This window comes from Hyaena hyaena, unplaced genomic scaffold, assembly GCF_003009895.1.
Source record: "Hyaena hyaena isolate Hyena2069 unplaced genomic scaffold, ASM300989v1 scaffold_70, whole genome shotgun sequence".
NCBI classification, from domain to species: Eukaryota; Metazoa; Chordata; class Mammalia; order Carnivora; family Hyaenidae; genus Hyaena; species Hyaena hyaena.
The window spans coordinates 2,439,393-2,460,670 of record NW_024080701.1 but is presented as its reverse complement, the minus strand read 5'-3'; the positions used below and the strand labels follow the sequence as shown (position 1 = coordinate 2,460,670).

General features: G+C 56.3%; 1 protein-coding gene across 1 annotated transcript in view; it reads left to right on the top strand.

Moving 5' to 3' along the window:
* Window positions 1-1,854: 1,854 nt before the first annotated feature.
* The window catches only part of SPTBN5 (spectrin beta, non-erythrocytic 5), a gene marked incomplete at its 5' end in the record, with an annotated part of 45,252 nt that continues 25,828 nt past the window's right edge, over window positions 1,855-21,278 (top strand). Inside the window, 22 exon segments of the mRNA XM_039232753.1 lie at window positions 1,855-2,007; window positions 2,246-2,413; window positions 5,097-5,213; window positions 7,154-7,311; window positions 7,843-8,071; window positions 8,884-9,521; window positions 10,778-10,916; window positions 10,994-11,226; window positions 11,466-11,619; window positions 11,708-11,908; window positions 11,986-12,192; window positions 12,614-12,814; window positions 13,537-13,689; window positions 15,957-16,087; window positions 16,314-16,553; window positions 16,819-17,106; window positions 18,111-18,351; window positions 18,517-18,656; window positions 18,838-18,937; window positions 19,695-19,865; window positions 20,396-20,560; window positions 21,004-21,218. Coding sequence (XP_039088684.1) covers window positions 1,855-2,007; window positions 2,246-2,413; window positions 5,097-5,213; window positions 7,154-7,311; window positions 7,843-8,071; window positions 8,884-9,521; window positions 10,778-10,916; window positions 10,994-11,226; window positions 11,466-11,619; window positions 11,708-11,908; window positions 11,986-12,192; window positions 12,614-12,814; window positions 13,537-13,689; window positions 15,957-16,087; window positions 16,314-16,553; window positions 16,819-17,106; window positions 18,111-18,351; window positions 18,517-18,656; window positions 18,838-18,937; window positions 19,695-19,865; window positions 20,396-20,560; window positions 21,004-21,218 — 4,442 coding nt within the window.

Here is a 21,278-nt window from a genome sequence, read left to right as displayed (position 1 = left end):
GTAAACCGGGGGGGGGGGGGGGGGGGGGGGGGGGGGGGGGGGGGGGGGGGGGGGGGGGGGGGGGGGGGGGGGGTGGCGCATAGGCTCATGTGCAGGCAAAATGATGGTCAGGGACCGGTGATGGGGCCCTGCAGGGGCAGTGCAGGTGGATGGGGCAGGAGGGTAGACCCTGGAGCTCTGGGGAGCATGGAGCACTCTCCACAGAGAACTGACTGGATCCGGGGCTATGAACGAGGAAGAAGCCCGGGCTCACTCCGACATCAGGAAGCCAGCCAGTGGGAGGAAGGACCTCACAGAGGGAGGGCAGTAGGGGAGGAAGCTTCTCCCAGATGCAGGGGAGCTGCCCCCACCCCCAAGAGCACCATGCCCCTTACTCCTAGCTACGGGCCTGCGGTTCCAGGGTGCTTTGTCTTGCTCAACTGTCAAGGGCAGGTGTCCACGGCTGCTCCTCTCCTCGGCCTTGGCTGTCAGGGACACCAGCCTGAGGAGTACTGCCTCTCTTCTCAGAGTCTCCTGGGCTGCTGGATGAAGCCACAGACACCCACCCCAGAACAGTGACTATTACCCCAAGTTTAGCCAGAACATTCTGTGAAGCCACTAGAATTAGAACTCTCTCCGGCATGCAGTTCAAGATTGTTAGGGAGAGAGAGTTGCTGCCGGCTCCCCCTATAGGCCCTGCCCTGAGCCCTGAGACTTAGCCAGTTCTGTGGAAGCTCAGGTGCTGGGGGCCTCCCCGTGAAGGCCCAAGGAGCAAACATTGTGTCTCTGACTTTGGAGGAGACTCTGTCATTTCCATGGCCTATGCAGCTCCAAGTTACCCCTTCCCAAGGGGAGAGCTCCCTTCAGAAAGTGGTCCCTGGGCATGAGGGAGCACCCCCCCTCCATTCAGCCCTGGCCCAGGTCAGGGCTTGCAAAGTCAAGCCCAGTGTCCAAGGACTATCTACCATCTTTAGCGGCGTTCCCCTGGACAGGATGGGGGGGCTAGGGCCCAGCATGCTCCCACCAATCCCACCCCTGTGGGCACTCACAAAGAGGCCCCTGCAGGGGTGCAGAACGGCAGTCCCAGATGGGGAAGTGGGTGCAGAAGCTTCTGACTGGAGGCTCTGCTGTTTGGATGCCTTTTACCTGGACTGCAGCACCCCCACGGCACTCCCACCCGGAGTTACCCCCATCCCATGGGCCTCTGCATGTTGACAGCCAGGACCCCCGCCTGACATTGGGGGCATCTGAGGCAGGAGGAGGATGAAGGAGGAGATCCTGGAGCAACAGTCTGGAGCATTCCCGAGCCACCCCCACCCAGTCTGGGCCACGCCCTTTGGCAGGTGGGAGGACAATGCCGGCTGTGTGCCGTCACCCCTACCCCACTGGCTCAAGAGGAGGGCCATGGCGTGGCCCCAGCTCCAGCCTCGGCCTCTCCTCTGGTTCTCTCCCTCCCGACACAGCCTCTGCTATCTGCGATTTCCATCCATCCAGTAGGGTCTCCTTCCAGGCACAGACATCAACAAGGTGAGCAGTTTCCGGTTTTCTTTCTACCTGCCCTTTTCATCCCAAGGAGCAGTAGCCCATCCCCGTGGTCCCAAGAATCTGGAAAGTGGGATGGGGCAAAGGGCTCAGAGGCACTCAAGTACAGGGTGCCAGCCAGGAGCCCCAGAGCTTTACCTGGCTGGGCCCCAAGCTGCAACCCCTCGCCATCAAATGTGGGGACAGTTCACACTCCTCCCCCAACCTCCATGCCCCTCAACATCTCCAGCTTAGAGAAATCTCCAGTGACCCCTCATCCCCAAAGGGCTGTAGGCTCTGTGGCTGGTCAGCCGCACAGTCCCCAGCAGCTCCTTGCGGCTACAGGGTGCCTGAAGCAGGGAGCCAGCCACAGAGCCCCAAGGCAGTGCTCCCACCATGGACTCTGCGTATGAATTGAGCCACATTCGCAAGCTGCAGGCACAGCACATGCGCATGCAGGAGAAGACTTTCACCAACTGGATCAACAACGTCTTCCAGCACAGCCGTGTGAGTGGAGCTGGGCGTGCCCCCCAGCCCTTCTCTACTGTCCCCACAGGCTCCCTGGCCAGTGGCCTCTGAGGGCCAGCTGCGAGGTCATCTGGCTGAGATGTCTCGCACACCTCAAAACACAGCTGAGCCCCGTGCTCCTTCCTTAAGGAAGCCTCTCTGAGCTGCACCTCCCAGGTCCTGGGATAGGCCAGACAGGTGAGGGGGTGACCCTGTGCCTCTTCTCCACCCCTCCCAGGTGGGCATCAAGATCCAGAATCTGTACAAAGAGCTGGCCGATGGCATCTACCTACTGCGGCTGCTGGAGCTCATCTCGGGGGAGGCCCTGCCACCCCCCAGCCGGGGCCGCATGCGAGTGCACTTCCTAGAGAACAGCAGCCGAGCTCTGGCTTTCCTCAGGGCCAAGGTGGGCAGTGGGGAGAGGGCTTCTGGGCCAGGTGCTGGGGCGGCCAGCAGGGTCAGGCTGGACTACTAGATCTCCTTTTCTGGGCTGGCCAGGGCAGAGCAGCAGATCTGGAGCCTGAACCCGGCAATAGCAGCTGGGATACAGAGGTCCAGAAAGCAAAGCCCTTCCTTGAACAGTACGCCCAGCTTAGAGGGCCCCAAACCGGTGCGAGCAGGAACAGCCATCATCCCCGTGGGTGGGACTGAAATATGCTATTGACCGGAACAAGGGAATCACGGGATTCTCAGCCTAACCTTCTCCTTTCCTAAATAAGGAAATAATTTACCAGGCAAGACCCATGGTCGGTGGGCCAGCAGATGTGGATGCGGGGCCGGGGGAGGCAGGCTGAGGGTAGGACACAAGAGAAGCACCCTGGACACTGGCCAGGCAGCAGAGGGAAGAGGGGAAGAGGTGCAGGTCTGCCTTAGAGAAGCTGGACCGCTTAGCAGGGAGGGGCCACGGCAAACGGGAGGGAGCCAGTCTCCTGAAAGAAAGAGGCCAAAAAAATAGTCACTAAAAGGAAGCAAAAGCTCCAGGAACATGGAAGGACCCTCATGGCCAGTGTCGGGGGGCTGGACAGGGGTCATTTGTACTAATAACCAGTTGTGAGGCCTATAGGGCTCCTGGCCTCAGGGACTGAACCCATGAGGTGGCTGTTCCCAGAGACTGCAAAATCAGTGAGCTGGAATTGGCTGGGCTGAAACCCAGTGTCACTTAAGACGTGGGTTGGAAGTCACAGCCCCCTGGGAGCCTGGCATGCTGGAGAGAGGCCACGGAGGTAAGATACCAAAGCAAAGGAGCCGGGCACTGCAGTCCCCAAGCACAGGGAGGAGCAGACAGCTGACAGTCACAGAATGCCAGGCCCTTTTTGGTCCCAGGGACAATAGCCTGTGAGGCAGCCACCTCCCCTCCAGGTACCTGGGAAGAGTAGGAGCCCCATGGCCCTTGTCAGAGGCTCTGCCTCCCCCCACCAGTTTGATACATAGCATGTTACTGATACATAGTCTATGAGGTGACAGCCTTGCCCCCGCTGTACATACTGTTGCCCCAACACAGGGTTGATCAGTAGCAGGATGTAGGAGGCACTCAATTCTGGAGACCTTGTCCTTTGCTGGCACGCCGTGCCAGGCTCTGGGGACAACAATCAGCAAAGCCCAGACCTTACTGCAAGGAGTCTGCAGTTTCAGGGAAGACAGTTGATTTTAACGCAGATCACCGGGTGTCGGTAAATGTTTAACAACCAGCTCTCAGGGTAGGGGGAATAAAAGCCCTCGTTTGGAGCATTTGCTGGTTTCTGTGGCAGTGATACCTCCACCACGGCTGATTGCAAGCTGCCAGTGTGATATCCCCAAACACCATGTGGGAAGATCAACCTTCACAAGCTGGTATGAGCGGACTCCCAACACCCCACTGACCAGATGCTCCAACTCCAAGCTGGGGTGAACGCGGAAGGGCTCAGGTGTGCCCAGAGAAGGCTGAGCAGGGGGTGGGCCCTTCAGAGGCCAGACAGATACACCAAAGTGTACCCCCAGAGAGTACCCAGGGATGCAGCCTCAGCCACCAGGCAGGTGGTTGGCTGAAGCCACTGTCCCACCAGGTCTTATGGGGAGTCTCTCCTCTTCTTTCTCCATTAGGTGCATACTTATCCATTACCCAATATATGCCAGACGCTCTGCTAGGGAGACATCAGGAAACAAAACCAAGACCCCCCCCCCCAAGCAGGGTGAGGGGGTCAAGCGTGTGTGTATGAGTGGGAGGAATAGTCCTTGGGTTGTGATTTTAAATAAGGTGGCCATTGAAAAGGTGCTATCTGATAAAGACTTAAAAGAAGAGAGGGAAGTAGCCAGGTGGCTACTGGGGGGAATATTTTCAGACAGCAGGGACAGCCAGTACAAAGGCCCAAGGTCTGTGCCAACAATCCCAAGAACTGCAAGAATCCTACAGGCCTTGAGCCGTGTAATCCAGGAGAGGAAGATGGAGCTAGAGGGTGAAGGGGCCCAGGTCTCGTGCTGCTTTGATGCTTATTCTGTTCCTTTCTCCCCTCATTTGCTCCTCTTCCCTGTCTATGTGGCCAGATCTAGGGCAGCAGGCTTTCAACTTAAGTGCACAGGAAAACCACCCAAGGTCATTGTCCAAATGTAAAATCCTGGGCCCTGGCCCAAGAGAGCAGCGGGAGGAGCTTGGGAATCTGCCTTTTTAACAGGAGATTGAAGTGGGAACCAGGGACCCAAGCACTCCCTGCTGATTCCAAGATGCCCTGAGAGGTGGAGGCAGACAGCTGCTGTCATCTATTGAGCTCATTTTTTGACTATTATGACCCCTCGTTTCAACCCCTATGGCTGACCCACTGATCTTGGCTCATGTTTACCTGTAGCCCACACATAAGGAGTCCCCATCCCAGTGGCCCAGCCCAGTGCACCCGTCTTGGGTTTTGTGCCAGGACTTGGGTCCAAAGCTGCAGCCGCTTAGAAAGCTATCTCCTACCTCACCTTGTGCACTGCCTGTTTCTCCCTTGGGGACTTCCTGGGGCAGGATGGATTCCAGGACCCTGCCATCCGGCAGCAGGCCCCCTGGACTTCCGGTTCCTCTGAGTCTTCTCTGGCATACAGGCTTCACAGCTGAGCCCAGCCAACTGTGCCCACAGGTGCCAATACCCCTCATTGGGCCAGAGAACATCGTGGATGGAGACCAAACACTCATCCTGGGACTCATCTGGGTCATCATTCTGCGTTTCCAGATTTCCCACATCTGCCTGGACAGGGTATGTCCCAGCCCCCAGCACCTAATCACCTGGCCCAGACTGGCCCCAGCCTCCCCTCATGCCCCTGGGGACAGAGCCACTCCACCGGACTGTTAGGGTCTCTGCAGCAGACACTAGCATCCACAATTAATACCCACTCTTTAACTATGGGCAAAGAATTAAGAATGTCAGAGAAATAGAAATATGCTGAAGTGATGACTAGGTTCACAAACTTCAGTCCCAGTCTGGGACAAGCCATTCACAAGTAAGGGGTTGAAGTGACTGCCCAGTGCCTGCCTTTCACCCTGATTTATTCCTTACTGGGCACTGAAACCCTGTAGCTTCCATTATACCTCTAATGTACTTTTGGGGGAAAGTAAACATGTGGAGGGCATCCCAACCCCAGAAGTTTCCAAATCCCCAGTATCCTGAAGATCAAAGACACCATCTCCTATCCTCCCCTGCTCTACCTTTTGTTTTCTCAGGAGTGAATTGGAAAGAGTAAAAACATAAAGTCCTTATATTTATCAATTTTCATAATATTTTCAATTGGGTTTCCAAAACTCCACCTAAGACTCAATTCCACTGTGTTAGAAAAGCCAACCTAGAGGATGAATCCCTAATGAAAAGAAGCCACAGATCTGGCTCAAATCCCGGAGGACCGTTGAAGCCCATCATCTGACTGTGAGCCCCAGGAGAACAGGAGCTTTGCCTGGCAGTGTCCCCAGAGCCTAGGGCCTATGTGATGACTGTACGGATGGATGAATTTCTAACTGGCCTCAGGTCCTTCCACGTAGCTACCCAACCCTCCTCGGTTCCCTAAGCCAGCTCCAGGTGCCCCAGACGCCCCTTCCCTGGGAGGCAGCAGGTGCGTCATCCCCTGATCGGTCACCCTGCTCGCTGACGGCTCAGGCTCTCTTCCCTGCAAAACAGACATAACTGGACCAGGTTGACCGCACTCCCTTCGGTGCCCATCCCCAGAACCTCTCCTGGTTCGTGTCTGCCAGCCCAGCTGCTTAGGGCATCTGTTCTGGGCCTGGGTGCTTTGCCCTACACAGCTGCCCACCCACGCTCAGGGGCCCAAAGGGCAAGGCAGGAGATGCAGTCTGCCCTGCTTTGACATTTTGAGTTTATAAATAGGAATTGGTGGAGGGGTGGAGCAAATGAAAGGAAGCATGAGTGGGGAAGGGAGAGAAGGAGAAGGGACTTTGGGGTGTGAAGGAGTGTGGGGGGAGAGTACCACTGAGGCAGGAATGGAGGCTGGAGGAAGGGCAGTAGAAGGAAGAAAGGAGGTAGAAAAGAAGCACCGAGTAGAAGAGAGGGGGCGGGCCGAGGTGGGGGCAGGTTAGTACAGAACAAAGGAAACCCTCAAGCGGTGGAATGCGGAGGTTGGGAGCGGATTGAAACCAGATGAAGATGTCCTTGCCAAGCAGGCAGTGAGGCCTCGAGGCAGTAGGTGGTGGGCTGTCAGCCTTTCCTGGTCAGGCAAGTCCCTGTCCTATCGGTGAAGGGATGCTGGGGAGCTTCTTACTTACCCCTCTGCACCTCCCCGTGTCATCCCTAGAGTGGAAACAGTAATAGTGTCGGCTTCCTGGGGCTGCGAGCAAGCCAGCAGTGGAGAGTCAAGTGCATGGGCCCTGGGCCTGGCTGGAAGACAGCCCAAGGGGACCGGGAGCCAGTCTAACAAACCCCAGCCTCAATTCCCTGGGGCCCAGGGTAGGTTAGCACAATGCCTCGCCCATCAGACGGGCTGGGGGAACACACTTCTTTGGAAGAAGAATCTCAGCCAGTCCCTGCCCACCACAAATGAGATAGAGTAAATTCAGGTGCTCCAAAGAGAGGGCAGTCTGCACCTGCGGGGAGAAGGCTCACAACCAGGCCCAACCTGCTTCTCACGGCCTGCCAGCTCCACTGCCTTCTCAGCTGTCCCTGCATGGTGACCCACGATCCTGCCCTTCCAGGAGGAGTTTGGGGCCAGTGCAGCCCTGCTGTCTGCCAAGGAAGCTCTGCTGGTCTGGTGCCAGCGGAAGACAGCCTGCTATGCCAATGTCAACATCACTGACTTCTCCCACAGCTGGAGTGACGGACTCGGCTTCAGTGCCCTCATCCATGCACACAGGTGCGCATGAGGGAGAGCAGGCCCAGGGCCCTCCCACCCGACCTGGCCTGAGGCAGGCTTCAGCCTCTCTCCTAGAGGCCTCTGAGCATAAGCACAGGCTTGGGGCCTCAACCTGCTGATCGCCCACATCCCTCTGGGCCCTGCACCCTGGGCCTGGGAGTGGAGATGGCTGACTGCCAAGGCCCTCCACCTTTCCTAGGAAATCTTGTGGAATTGGCCAGGTTTGCCTTGACCCCTGCCTTTCTCTACCGTCTGTGTCATTGCTGACTCTGTTCTCAATCTTCTCCCTGCAAGTGTGTGCCCTTTTAGAGCTTCTCCTCCTACCGATAAGCTGGGCCCCTGGGGGAAATTAGCCCTCCCCTCTCTACAGGTGCCCTATTCCTTCATTAGAGTCTCAGGTTACAGTCAGGGGAAACCAATACCTGGTAAGGTGTGAGTGGCCAATAGGAGCTTGTTTGCCTTTGTAACAAGTCCACTTAAACCCAAGCAGTAAATTTCTCTGGTGAAGAGCTTTGCCTGCTCTCTGTCCAGGCCGGATCTGCTTGACTACTGCTCCCTGCGTCCCGAGCACCCACTACACAACCTTGACTTGGCCTTCCGCGTGGCTGAGCAGGAGCTGGGCATTGCTCAGCTACTGGACCCCGAGGACGTGGCTGCCCTCCAGCCCGATGAACGCTCCATCATGACCTACGTCTCCCTCTACTACCACCACTTCTCCCGCCTGCACCACGAGCAGACTGTCCAGAGGAGACTCGCTAAGGTTGGTGACAGAGCAGAGGTGGCCTCAAGGGGAGATGAGCAGCATGGGCTCTGGAGTCAGACCTGGGCTTAAAGCCTGCCTCTGCCACTTCCTGGCTGTGTGGCCCTGGCCATGTCCCCTAACTTTACTGTGCCTCCTCTGTCCAATGGAGCCCAAAATGCTTGGGGTGACAGAAGGCTGCTATGAGTGCTCGGGAGTGTGTGAGCACAGTGCATGTCAAGCAGGGAAAGCCAGGTGAGCGCCATCCCCTCCAGATCCTCCCCTCTCCCCCTGTTCTTAGGCTGTTATGCCCTTAATGGGATTGAAAGGCTCAGAGAGCCAGACTTTGCAAGAACAAGCACAGAGGCAGCTGTGCTGGGCGGGGTCCATATTTGGGGGGCTCTTATGCTCTCCGGGCATGGAGGCAGGCATGGAAACCTGGGGAGGCTGCTCTCAGGGTTGGTGTCTCAGTCGGGCATGAGGGAGATAGTCCAGGCCAAGGGCTCTGAGCTGCTTTAGGGATGTGGGGGCCTCAGGAAAGGGAAAAGCAGCTCAGAAAAATAGTACCTCCAGAGGTGAGGCCAAATAGGGCAAAATAAGATGGAGGAAGGCAGGGTGGGTGCCCCACACTCCTGGGTCTAAGAGTGCAATGCAGGCAAACCTGAATCTCTGAGGGTTGGGAGGACCCCCACTTTAGTGCAACCTCAGCTGGGGGAAGGAGCCACCGCTGACCTGGGCAACCCTGGCAGTCACTCAGCATCCAAAAGGGGAGCACCTCCATTCCAGGGCCTGCTCGGAGTTGCTGCCCTGATGCCTCCTTGTGCCTCCCCCAGATCCTGCTTCAGCTCCAGGAGACCGAGGAGCTGCAGACCCAGTATGAGCAGCTAGTGGCCGACCTGCTGCGCTGGATTGCAGAGAAGCAGGTGCAGCTGGAGGCGCGGGATTTCCCAGACTCCCTGCCTGCCATGCGCCAGCTACTGGTGGCCTTTGCCTTCTTCCGCACCCAGGAGAAGCCACCACGGCTGCAGCAGCGAGGGGCCACAGAGGCTCTGCTCTTCCGGCTGCAGACGGCCCTCCGAGCCCAGAACCGCAGGCCCTTCCTGCCTCAGGAGGGCCTGGGTCCTGCAGAGCTGTCCCAGCGCTGGGCAGGCCTGGAGCGGGCAGAGGCCTCACGGAGCCAGGCTCTGCTGCGGAGGCTCCTACAGCTAGAGCGGCTGGAAACCCTAGCGCGGCGCTTCCAGCGCAAGGCAGACCTCAGGGAGAGCTTTCTGACGGACACAGAGCAAATGCTGGACCAGGCCACAGCTGAAGCCCCGCCAGCCAGCCTGGCCACGGTGGACGCAGCTGCCCAGAGGTTGGGCATGCTAGAGGCCGGCATCCTGCCCCAGGAGGGGCGCTTCCAGGCCCTGGCCGAGATCGCAGATATCCTCCAGCAGGAGCAGCACCATGGCTGGGCAGAAGTAGCCCGCAGGTGAGCCTGGGGCACCGAAGTCCTCCTCAAAACAGGCTCAGGCCTTCCTATCCTATCCCTGTCTTTACCTGTGCCCATTCCTGGCCATAGAGGTCTGATCGATAGGTTCAGGGCTCCCTTTAAAAGCTCCAACTCCCACTGGGGCCTGAAGTGCCAGCATCCACAATTCACTGTTTTTGGTAAATCACTGCCCTTTCTGGATACCTCTTATCAACTCTGAACAAGTATTTCTTGTCTCCTATGTCCCCAGCACCTTTCTAGGCACTGGAGATTTAGTAATGAAGAGGACAAACAATAAAGTCTCCTCTCACAGAGCTTACACACTAAGGAAAGCAGACAAATTAAAAAATACATATAGTATGTGCAATAGTGATGAAAAAATAGTAATAAAGCAGAGGGGATTATGAGGTGCCAACATAGGGGGCAGGGGTTAGACTGGGTGGTCAGAGGAGACTCACTTTTGAGCAAAGACTAGGAAGCAGCAGACACCAGAAGAGGGGGCCAGCCATAGAGATATGGGAACAGACTATACCAGGCAGAGGGAAGGTGCATGGCCTGCCCTGTTTGGAAAATAGCATGGAGCCCACTGTTGGCCAAAGTGGACAAGTAGTGGCTGAGGTCAGGGAGGTACAGGGGCAAAAGGTGGGGGCAGAGATCATGCTGGGATGTGTAGGGTACAGTAAAGATGGGATTTATTTGTAGAAGGATGGGGAATTGATCACAGGGGGAGGGAGGGGGGCTGGAATGGAGGAGTGGCACAATATAACCCCTGTTCTACAACAATCACCCTGAATGCCATGTCAAGAGCAGACTGAAGGGTCCGAAGCGGAGACCACTTAGGAAGCTATTGCAATAATCTAGGCCAGAGAAGCAATGCAGGTGATGAGAAATGGTGGGATTCTGGATATATTTTGAACCCAAGAGGATGTACACACAGATCAGATGCGGGGTGTCAGAAATTCAGTTATCAGGATTTTAGCCCAGGCACCTAGAAGGATGAAGTTGCTATCATCTGAGATGGAGACTGGAAAGGTTTGGGGGCCCTGATGGCCTGAGCCCCACAGACCCTCCATCTGGCCTCTCTGCATCTAAGAAGCAAGAACACAATGCCCCAACCACCCTAGGCTAGGATGCTCCAAGCCCCCAGTCACTGGGCTCAGGCTCCTCCATGACAGCCAAGCCTGGTGTAGACCCCAAGGTGGCTTCCCTACCCCAGGCCAGTGAAGACCTCCCCTCCTTATTTTCACATCCTCTAGGCAACTGGAGATCACTGGGCGCTGGGAGCAACTCCTTCAACGTCTCCAAGGGCAGAAGAAGCAGATGGCTGGTCTGCAAGCTGTGCTGAGCCTGCTGCAGGAGGCAGAGACTGCTTCCAACCAGCTCAAGGAGCTACAGGTGGGCCCTGGACCGGCAGGCCCCTGGGCAACCCAGCACTCTGGGACAGCAGTGATCACTTGTCCATCCCTGGCCAGGTGCTGGCCAGCTCCACAGCCTGCGGGCAGCAGCTGGCTGAGACCGTGGAGCTGCTGCAGAGGCACGACCTGCTGGAGGCCCAGGTCTCAGCCCACGGGGCCCATGTGCGCCATCTTGCCCTCCAGACCTCGGAGCTGGACTCCTCCCTGGGCACTAGTTTGGAGGTGCTGCAGGCCAAGGCCCAGGCCCTGGCCCAGCTCCACGGGAGCCTGGTTTCTCTTCTAAGGGCCCGGTAAGAGGTCACCCAGGTCTTCTACCTTCTCTAGAACTTTTCTGGAAACCAATTTACCTCCTGCCCTGGTTAAAATACTGCTGACTTGGCAACTTCCTCCACACTGACCCTCACCTCTAAGTCTTCTGTGTCCCTTGTTGAGTCCTCAGGAAAAAGAAAATTCCTGTCTAAGGGGGAATGTATGAGCCTGGTGGGAAGCCCCCTCCCCAGTCCTTTTGGTGCCCCTTGCCATCCCTCAGGCGGGCCCTGCTGGAGCAGACCCTGCAGCAGGCAGAGTTCCTGCACAACTGTGAGGAGGAGGAAGCCTGGTTGAGGGAGCATGGAAAGCTGGTGGAGGATGAAGCCCTGGGCTGGGACCTTAGCCAGATCAGAGCGGCCCTGAAGAAACACAAGGTACCTGCGGCCCTGTGCCCTGCCCTAGTCCCCACCTGGCCCTTCCTTCCCTTCCCTTCACCTGGGTCCTGGCTCTGCACCCCTCTAGGCCCTGGAAGCAGAGCTCTGCCACCACCAGGCCATGTGTGCTGATCTCCTGCGCAGGGGATGTGACCTGGGAGCCCGCGGGCCCCCCACGCGGCCAGACCCCAGGGAGCAGGCTGAGGCGCTGCAGGGCACGTGGCAGCGGCTCCGGGCCTGCTTGGCCAGGCGGGGCGCGCGGCTGCAGGCGGCTCTGCTCGTCCAGCAGGTAGTGAGGCTGCGGGTGTCGGGGGCCGGGCAGGCGTGTGGGGTCGGCCTGTGCCCAGCCTGCCCTCCTGCCCGCAGTACTTCAGTGATGCGGCCGATGCGGCCTCGTGGTTGAGGCAGCAGCAGTCGGTGCTGGAGAGCACGTCCCGCGGGACAGACCAGACGGCCACCGAGACCCTGCTGCTGCGCCACCAGCGGCTGGAGCGCACCCTGCACGCTTTTGGGGCGGAGCTGGGGCGACTGGACAAGCAGGCGCGGGCCGCCGCAACGCAGGTGTCGCTCACCGTATGTGTGGGACGGCAGGGACCCAGAACTACAGGCGTCCACCACCATAGCACGTGTGGTCTCCGCGCTATGCCGTCTCCCGTGACCACACAGAAGGTGGAAATGGGAGGGCTTTTGTGGCCCCTGACCTGGGAATCATAGCCTCTCCCTGGGCGTAGGGGTGCCCCCCCCCCCGCCCAGCAACTTCTTACCTGCTGCCCCAGCCCAATTAGTGGAAACTTGTCTGCCTGCTTGTAGAAGTCACCAGAGGATAGTTTGGCTTTGCTCATTTTACAATGCACAAAGAGTTTTGACGAGTTTTCACGCATTAATCAGGTTCCTCCATGACCCACCCCAGGTACAACCATTGGCCCCACCCTGCCAAGACTTGTGTTTAGGGGAGTCTCCTCAGGACATGCTATCCTGTGTCCTGTCAGCGCAGGTGGTGTCTGCCCTGAGCTCTCCAAAGTAAGGTCCCAGGAACCTCCGGACCTGGAGTGAGGTTTCCTGCCACTCTGGGCCCCCGAGCACTCAGAAGATGGCCCTCTCGTCTGATCCTGACCCTGACTTTGACCCTAACACCATACTCCAGACACAGGACCGCTTGAGCCAGGACTATGAGAGCCTGTGGGCCGTGGCAAAGGTAACATGTCTTGTTCAAGAGATATTCGAGGAGTACCTACTCGGACCGGACCCTGAGCCGGGAGTCCAGAGACAGAGCAGTGACTGGACGTGCTCGTTGCCCTCAAGGAGCTTACGTAGGCAGAGAAGAAGAGAAACAGGTCGTTACATGGCTGTGGGCGTGATGGGAGCCCAGGTCAGACTGGGAGTCGGGGAGGGCATCTCTGAGGGAAGGACATTTAGGCTGTGACTGGAACAAGGAGAGGCTAAGAGCAGGCAAAGCCAGGGGGGAGGGCAGGGGAGATGGGGGAGACCGTGCCCTAGGCAGGACCTATTCCCAGGCAGGGAGGAGGCCCTGGAGGAGTAAAGACCAGAGTGCCTGGAGCCAGGAAGTGAAGCTGGGAGTGGCAGATGGCTGGAGGAAAGCCTGGAGGGGAGGTGGGTGGGGCTAGGCAGAGCCAGGTCCTACAGAAGTATGGCTTATACCTCAGAGCCAAGGGCTAGATCAAAAGAGCACACTCTTCCAGGGCCCTTGACCTGATATTAAGCTCTTGTCAGCTCCCTCCCCTGGACTTCTGACCAGGCGCAGGGCCCAGCAGTGGGGCAGGGACCTTCTCTCTCTCCCTGGCACTGGGCTCTGCCAGTGTGTGCGGGGGGCAGGGGGGGGGGGGATTGGGGACCTGCTCTGAGTGCCCTAGGGGGAAAGTGAGCCTCACCCCAACCTCTGGGCCCGCCTTTCCTCAGCACCGCAGAGCTCAGTTGGAAGAGGCAATGGCCCTGTTTGACTTCTATGGCTCATGTGGAGAGCTGCAGTTGTGGCTGGAAAAGCAGACAGCTCTGCTCCAAATGCTGCAGCCTCAGCCAGACGACTTGGAAGCCATGCAGCTCAAATATAAGGTACTGCCCCTGTGGAGCCCAGGTGGGGACTTGGCTCGTTGGCCCTGCTGCCGCGCCTGCCTCTCCATTATTCACTCCCGTGTCCCACTTCTCCATGGTAACTGTAGTCCTGTCTGGGAAGAAAGAGGAAGGGATCTGGCCTTACTATTTTTTTATTGAGACATAATTGATCTTCAACCTAATATTAGTTGTAGGTATGCAGCATAATGATAGATTTGTATGTATTGTGAAAAGTACACTATAATAAGTCTAGTTAGCATCCATCCCCACATATAGTTACAGAATTTTCCTCTTGTAATGACAACTTTGAAAATAGACTCTCTTAGCAACTTTCAAATATACAACACAGGATTATTCACTATAGTCCCCAAACTATACATTCTATCTCCATGGCTTATTTTATAGCTAGAAGCTGGCACTTTTTGACCCCTTTTACCCATTTCACCCATCCAGCACATCCCCACTTCTGTCAGCCACCAATATGTCCTCTGTATCTATCTTGTTTTGTGCATTTAGATCCTACATACAAGTAACATCATACAATGTTTATCTGTCTCTGACTTAATTCGCTTAGCATAGTGCACTTCAGGGTCCATCTTTTGTACGGTGGTATGTATGTATACCACATTTGGTTTGGATTTCGTTTTTAATAAATGTTTATTCACTTTTGGGAGACAGCGTGAGCGGGGGAGGGGCAGGGAGAGAGGAGGACAGAGGCTCTGAAGTGGGCTCTGTATTGACCGCAGCAAGCCTGGCGTGGGGTTCCAACTCACGAACTGTGAGATCATGACCTGAGCCAAAGTCGCACACTCAACTAACTAAGCCACCCACAGCCACCCACGTGCCCCTCTTATTTATTTTTTTAAGTTTATTGTTTATTTTGAAAGAGAGCGAATGTGTGTGCACCCACCAGCTCTCAATCAGGGGAGGGGCAGAAAGGGAGGGAGCAAGACTACTCCCTGCTGTCAACACAGAGCCCGACTGAGGGCTCAGTCTCATGAACCAGTGAGATTATGACCTGAGCTGAAATCAAGAATCCGAAGCTAGCCGGCTGAGACCCCCAGGTGCCCCATTTATAGTCTTTTTGAAAACAGCCATCCTGACGTGTGTGAGGTGACCTCTTGTTGTCATGATTTGTGTTTCCCTGATAATGAGTGATGCTGAGCATCTTTTCGTGTCTCTTGACCACCTGTATCTTATCTTTGGAGAAATGTCTATTCAGATCCTCTGTTTTTCAGATTATTTGTTTTAGGTGTTGAACAGTTTGAATTTGCTGTTGTGTATGGAGTACGGTAGGGGTCCAGTTTCATATGTTGCATGTGGCTATCCAGTTTTCCCAACACCGTTTGTTCAAGAGACTGACGTTTCTCCATTGTATATCCTTGGCTCCTTTGTCATAAATTGTATGTACATGGGTTTATTTCTGGGCTCTCTCTTCTGTTCCACTGATATATGTGTCTGTTTTTATGTCAATACCACACTATTTTGATCATTATAAATAATTACTAGACTAGTGAACTCAGGGAGTTTGATAGTTTGAAATCAGGGAGTGTGATACTTTGATGTCTGGAGAAAGACTTTGTTCTTTCTCAAGATTGCTTTGGCTATTCAGTCTTTTGTATTTCCATACAAATTGTAGGATTTTTCTATTTCTGTGAAAAATGCTATTAAAATTTTTATTGAGATTATAGTGAATATAGATTGCTTTGAGTAGTTTGGACATTATAACCGTATTCTTCCAATCCATGTGCATAGAATATCTTTACATTTGTGGGGTTTTTAAAATTTTTAATTTCTTTCATTGATGTTTTCAGGGTACAGGTCTTTTATCTCTTCAGGTACTTATTCCTAGGTATTCTTTATAATGCAATTGTGAGATTGTTTTCTTAATTTCTTTTTCTGGTGATTCATTCATTAGTGTATAGAAATTCAAAATATTCCTTTATACTGATTTCGTATCTTGCAACTTTACTGAATTCATTCTAACAATTTGTTGGTGGGACCTTTAGGGTTTTCTATATATATAATCCTACGTCCTCTGCAAATAATGACAGTTTTACTTCTTCCCTTCTACCTTGGATACCTAGCCTTGAATTTTTAAAGGGCCCTCCCAGCCCTTTAAGGACAGAGACCCAGTGACCCCATTCTTTCCGGAGGGATGTAGCTCAGACACCCGCACACCAGAGCATAGCCTGTCAATTTGTAGTGTTGAGGGCGGTGTGGGAAGAGCAGAAGCCCCCTCAGGGCCTGGGTCTTCCTTTCCCCAGAACTTCCTCACTGCCCTGCCTGTGGGAAGGGCCTATTGGGCTGAGGTCAGCAGCTCTGCTGAGCAGCTGAAGCAGAGATGTCCTGAAGATGCCCCCGGAATTCAGCGACAGCAGGAGGAACTGAGCCAGAGGTAAGAGTGAGGGAGTGCAGAACAGTGGGGACACGCTGGAGGCAGTGCCTGGCCTCCGTGCCTGCTCACTTGCCTTCAGAGATGCCAGGAGGAAACACTGGACGTGTCAGACAGGGAGGAGAAGGTGCAGGGACAGGTGGCCTGGCAGCGGCTATTGTGTGAAGCCGTGGCCAAGGCCCCAGTATGGCTGGGGAGGTGGCCCTGTGATGGAGATATCCCTGCTCAGGTGGGGGCAGCTGGACTCTCAGAAGAAGGAGAAGGAAATGCAGCTGGCACACGACACAGATGCGTGCCATTTTCTGCACGAGTGCGGATCCACACAGGTCCACCTGCAAGACCTGATCCTCCAGCTGGAAACCCTGGAGCTGGGGCAGTCAGAGGACAGCCACCGTGTCCTGCAGCTGGCCCAGCAGAAGATGCCGGCACTGGAGAGGAGCATCCACCACCTGCAGAGGGTCACCACAAAGTACAGCCTGCGTTTGGGTCCTGGGAGGCAGGGGAGGACTGAGCAGGGACTGAGGAATGACGAATGGGACGGAAGAGCTGGGGCACAGGTGGGGACATGGCATGAGAAAGTGCTTGTGGGGAAAGGGCAGGCCACATAGGCTTGCTGTCCCGAGGTGAGGGGGTGGTAGGAGTGCAGAGTTAGCGCCACTTTCCCTGGGGACTCCAAGCCCAGGCAGCAGGCCCAGGGCAGGGCACTGACTGGGCCGTGTGCCCCATTCTCCCAGAGCTGAGGAGTCGGGCCCCACAGAGAACCAGAGTCTGCGAAAACAGGTGGAGATGCTGCAGGGGCTGCTGGAGCAGGTACAGCAGCATGTGGCCCGACAGGCCAGTATCCAGGCCGAGGCACGAGCACAGCAGACCTTCCTGCGGGACAGCCAGCAACTGCTGCTGTGGACGGAGAGAGTCTGGGCTCGACTGCGCAGCGAGGAGAAGGCGGCGGACATCACCTCAGCCCAGAGGCTGCTGACAGAGCACGGAGACCTTCTGGAGGAGATACGGCTGCAACAAGAGAGGTCTGGATAGTAGGCCAGATGGGGTGTGCTTCAGGCTGGCTAAGGCCTGGGGGACAGGACACCAGAAAGGGAGAGGCAGGAAGCAGGGCATTACCCAGGGTTGTAGTCCAGGCTGGTGTGCAGCAGGTGCGTGGGACAGGTTGAAGAAGGGGGACGTAACCAAGAGCTGACCGGGCATCCTGAATGCTTCTGGAAGGGACACAGGGCAGAATCTGACCTTCCTGTTAGGTTCTGCCAAGCATTGGCCTGGCCCTACCCCATCCAGGTGATCCTGATGGATTGCTTGAAGTCAGGACAGCCTGGTCTCCCAAGCCATTCTGGGTAACGCAGACCCCACTGGCCCCTGGTTTCAGACAGTTTGGGATCCCCTCCCCTACCCCGTGGGACTAAGACCCCCGCCTCGTCAGTATGGCAAGGCCCCTCCTCCTGCGAGGAGGATGCTGCAGTTCTGTCAGGCAGGTAGGGTCACCCGGCACGGTCTACAGGCTGTGCCCTGCGCAGGGGAGCCTGACATGTAGCCAAGTGGGCACTGAATCCATCCCATCCTACACTCTTGAGACTCTCTGAACGGTTCAGGGCAGCATCAGCTCAGAGGAAGTGGACCCTTTTTCTAACCCACACAAAGGTGTTACCTGTCCCCAAGCTGTATGCCCTTTCTGATTGCTCATGGGCTGGCATTGGCCTTGAAGACAGGCATGTATGTGGCTTGAGTAATTTTTCTCTTTTCCTGGCCATCAGCATTGGGATGGTCCCCTGGAGCAAGGATGTGACAACCGGGAGCAAGAACCTCAAGAGTGTGCTAGGCCTGTTAGGTCCTGTGCATCACTAGGGGGCCGGGACTCAGCTGACCCCTGCGACAGGAGAACCAATGGGGCTCACCGGCCCCGGACACCCTGCCAGTTACCTTTCTATCAGAGCTCCAAAACAAATGACACAGAGGGGACGAAGTGGGGTGAGAGGAGTGGATGGAGTTTGACCTTCTTTCTGCCTTTCGTCCTGCATAGGCTGCAGCAGCTGGAGGCCCAGGGCCAGCCCCTTGCAGCCTTGGACTCCCTGGACTCCCAAGAGGTGGTCCGTGTTCTGCAGCTCCTGAGCCAGCAAGGCCGGGGACTGCAGGCCACCTGGGAGCAGAGACGGCAGCAGCTGCAGGAGGGGCTGGAGCTGATGAGATTTGGCAGAGACATAGATGGCTTCACTGCCACTTGTGCCCGCCATGAGGCCTTCCTGCGGCAGGGCAACCTTGGGGTAAGAAGTCTGGAATACAGGGCTGCAGTGATGCTTCCCTGTCATTGGAGAGAGCTTTGAAGCGGGTGGGGGTGGGGGGCTGCTGGCAGCTCTGGACCAGCAGTGGGTGACATGGTGCTGACCCCAGTCATCCCAAGCATGACCTGAGGTCTCTGCACCCCCCAGGAGGATGTGGGGGAGGCCCAGAGCCTGCTGCAGCAGCACCAAGAGTTTGGACAGCTACTGGGCATCCTTGGCCATCGAGCAGAGGCTCTGCGGGCACGTGGCGAGAAGCTGGCCCAGAGCCGACACCCTGCTGCACACAAGTGAGCCAGGCCTGTCTGGGTAGCACCTACCACCCTTTCTTTCTCAGCCTACACAGCCTGTCACCTTGAGGCTGGGGGAGAGTGTGGGGAGTGGAGCGATGGGGCACATCCTGGGCCACGGTGGGCCTTGGGCAGAGTGAAGCCCTCCCTCTACCCTCCCACACTCCCCCCCGGCCTCCAGGGTCAGGGAGCAGCTGCAGCGCATCCAGGGATGGTGGACCGGAGTCCAGGAGAGGAGTGAGCAGAGGAAGAGGCAGCTGCTGGCCTCCCTCCAGTTCCAGGTAAGGGGGCCTCCCCAGGTGCACGAGGCCTCCCCAGGTGCACGAGGCCTCCCCAAGAGGAGTACCTAGGAGTACCTAGGAGTATATCACTGCACTAATAACAGTTGTGTGCTCTCCAGAGCCTTTTACAGTTTGCAAAGCATTTTCCCACCTGTTATACCCTTGACCCTCATAGCACTTCTTGCGAGACAGACATTATGGCTCAGATTTTTCCAGATAAGGGAAACAGGCTGGGGCCACACTGTTCAGAGTCAAGACTGGACCCAAAGTCTTGATAAGCCTCCTTGCCATCCCTCATCTGGCTACGCCCCTTCCCCATCAATTCTGGTCACACTCAAGGCTCCTGCATGGGCCGTGGGCGCCAGCTCTAGACCTTGGCTCTGACAGATACTTATTCAGCCCCCATAGGAGTTCAGAGCTGGTCTGGTCCACAGACCTCCTCTACCATAAACCTTTTTGGAAAGAAATGGCCACACGTGATGGGATATGAGCTGGGGGAGCATGGGACTGATAAAATGTTCCTCTTCTCTTGGCACAGGACACCATGGGGCTCAGGCCATCAGTCCCCAGGCCTCCTCTTACTGGGGGTGTGGGAGGGGGAATATTTCCCTACTGATCTCAGCTTTCCTGCCCTACTTTGGAGCAGTAACCACACCCCTGCCCCCTTTGCACACTAGGATTGGCTCTGAGCCAATAGGGGTCTATGAGACCCCTCAACCCTAGTTGTGAGACCCATTTTCTCCTGGTTCTTGGGCAGAAATGGAAACAGGATGTCACAGAGCTGGTGCTGTGGATAGAGGAAAAGGAGCTGATGGCAGTGGCTGAGCTTTCCCGTGAGCCCAGAAACATCTTGCAGCAACTCAAGCGCCACAGAGCAGCTGAGTGTGCGCTGCAGGCCACCTACGAGCACGTGGAGGGCCTGCAGCAGGTGGGGGCGGTGGACACAGGGCACAGGGCCTCTTCCTCTTGAGATTCCCAGCCCAGAATTCCCCTTCAGAATCTTCACTGAAGGAAGAATCACTCTCAGCTACCTCAGGCTTAGGATTCCCCACATTCCTCCTCCACTCGGCTGGATACTCCTTTGTTTTAACACCCAAATGAGCCCAGAAAGTATCCATCATCTCTTGCCCCCCACCCCCAGATCTCCGGGCAGCTCCAATGCCTGTTACCTCTTCCTGAACAAAGCCTTCCCTACTATAGTCTGATGCCTGCTCATCCCACTCACTCTGCTCTACTTGATGGTGTCAGAGGAAAGCCCTCCCACCTCTACCCCCAGATTTGGGACCCACATGAAATTCTTGAGCCCTTGAAGCCTACAGAACGCAGCCTGTAGCCAGCTACACCCCCACCCCCACCCCCACCCCCACCCCCACCCCTGCCACCTGGGTCCAGCCTGCTGTGGCCATGCATGGTACCAACAACCCAACAGAACTCCCTTGGTCTTTGTGTCTACTCCAGGTTGGGAGACAGCTGTTGAGCAGCGGGCCTCACGCCCAGGAAGATGTGCAGGCCAGCCTCCGGAGCCTGAGTAGCAAGTGGGAAGAGTTGAAGCACAAGATGGCAGAGCGTGGGGACCAGCTTCAGCAAGCTAGGCAGCAGGCCCAGCTTCTGGGGCTTCTGCAGGTCAGCCTGGGGGGCAGGGTACAGGAGGGAGACTCCTGCTGTGCTGGGGCAGGCTGGGTGGGAGCAGGCAGGACAGGAAGAGGAGGGGGAAGAGAGGAGTCTGGGGTATTCTACTAACTCTGGATCAGCCCTGGGAAGTCCTGCCATCTTCAGAGGCTTCTAGCCTATGGCAAGGTAAGCCTGGCTTTGCCCCCCAGTAGGCCAGTATAGAATCATCTCCTGTGAACCCCATGTGTGTGGTCAACGCAACTTGAATCCCCATGAAGGAAGAAGCATGAGTGGACAGGAGTAGTCCTGAGGCTCAGGGGGAAGGCGGGAGGTGGACAATGGCAGGGTCAGTGGTCCCCAGCAGGTCCTTGGTGAATCTGGTAAGCTGCAAGCGGTGTGGTGTCAGAGTCCCGTCTGTACTCTGGAGCTAGTGCAGCACCCTGCGCCTTCCTCAGGATGCCAGGGAGAAGATGGAGCAGCTGGAGGGGGCCCTGCAGAGTGCACAAACAGGGCAAGACCTGGGCTCGAGCCGGTGGCGACAGAGACAGCACTGCCAACTGGAAAGTGAGAGCCAGGCACTGGCCAGCAAGATGGCTGCTCTCGTCTCCCAGGCCCACCAGGGACTCACTTCCCAGACTGTCATGGAGGAGACCCAAAAGTACCTGCAGAGGTACCCACCTGCTTGTCCCATCTTCACCCTGCTGTGTGCCACCCGCCACCATGTGAACAT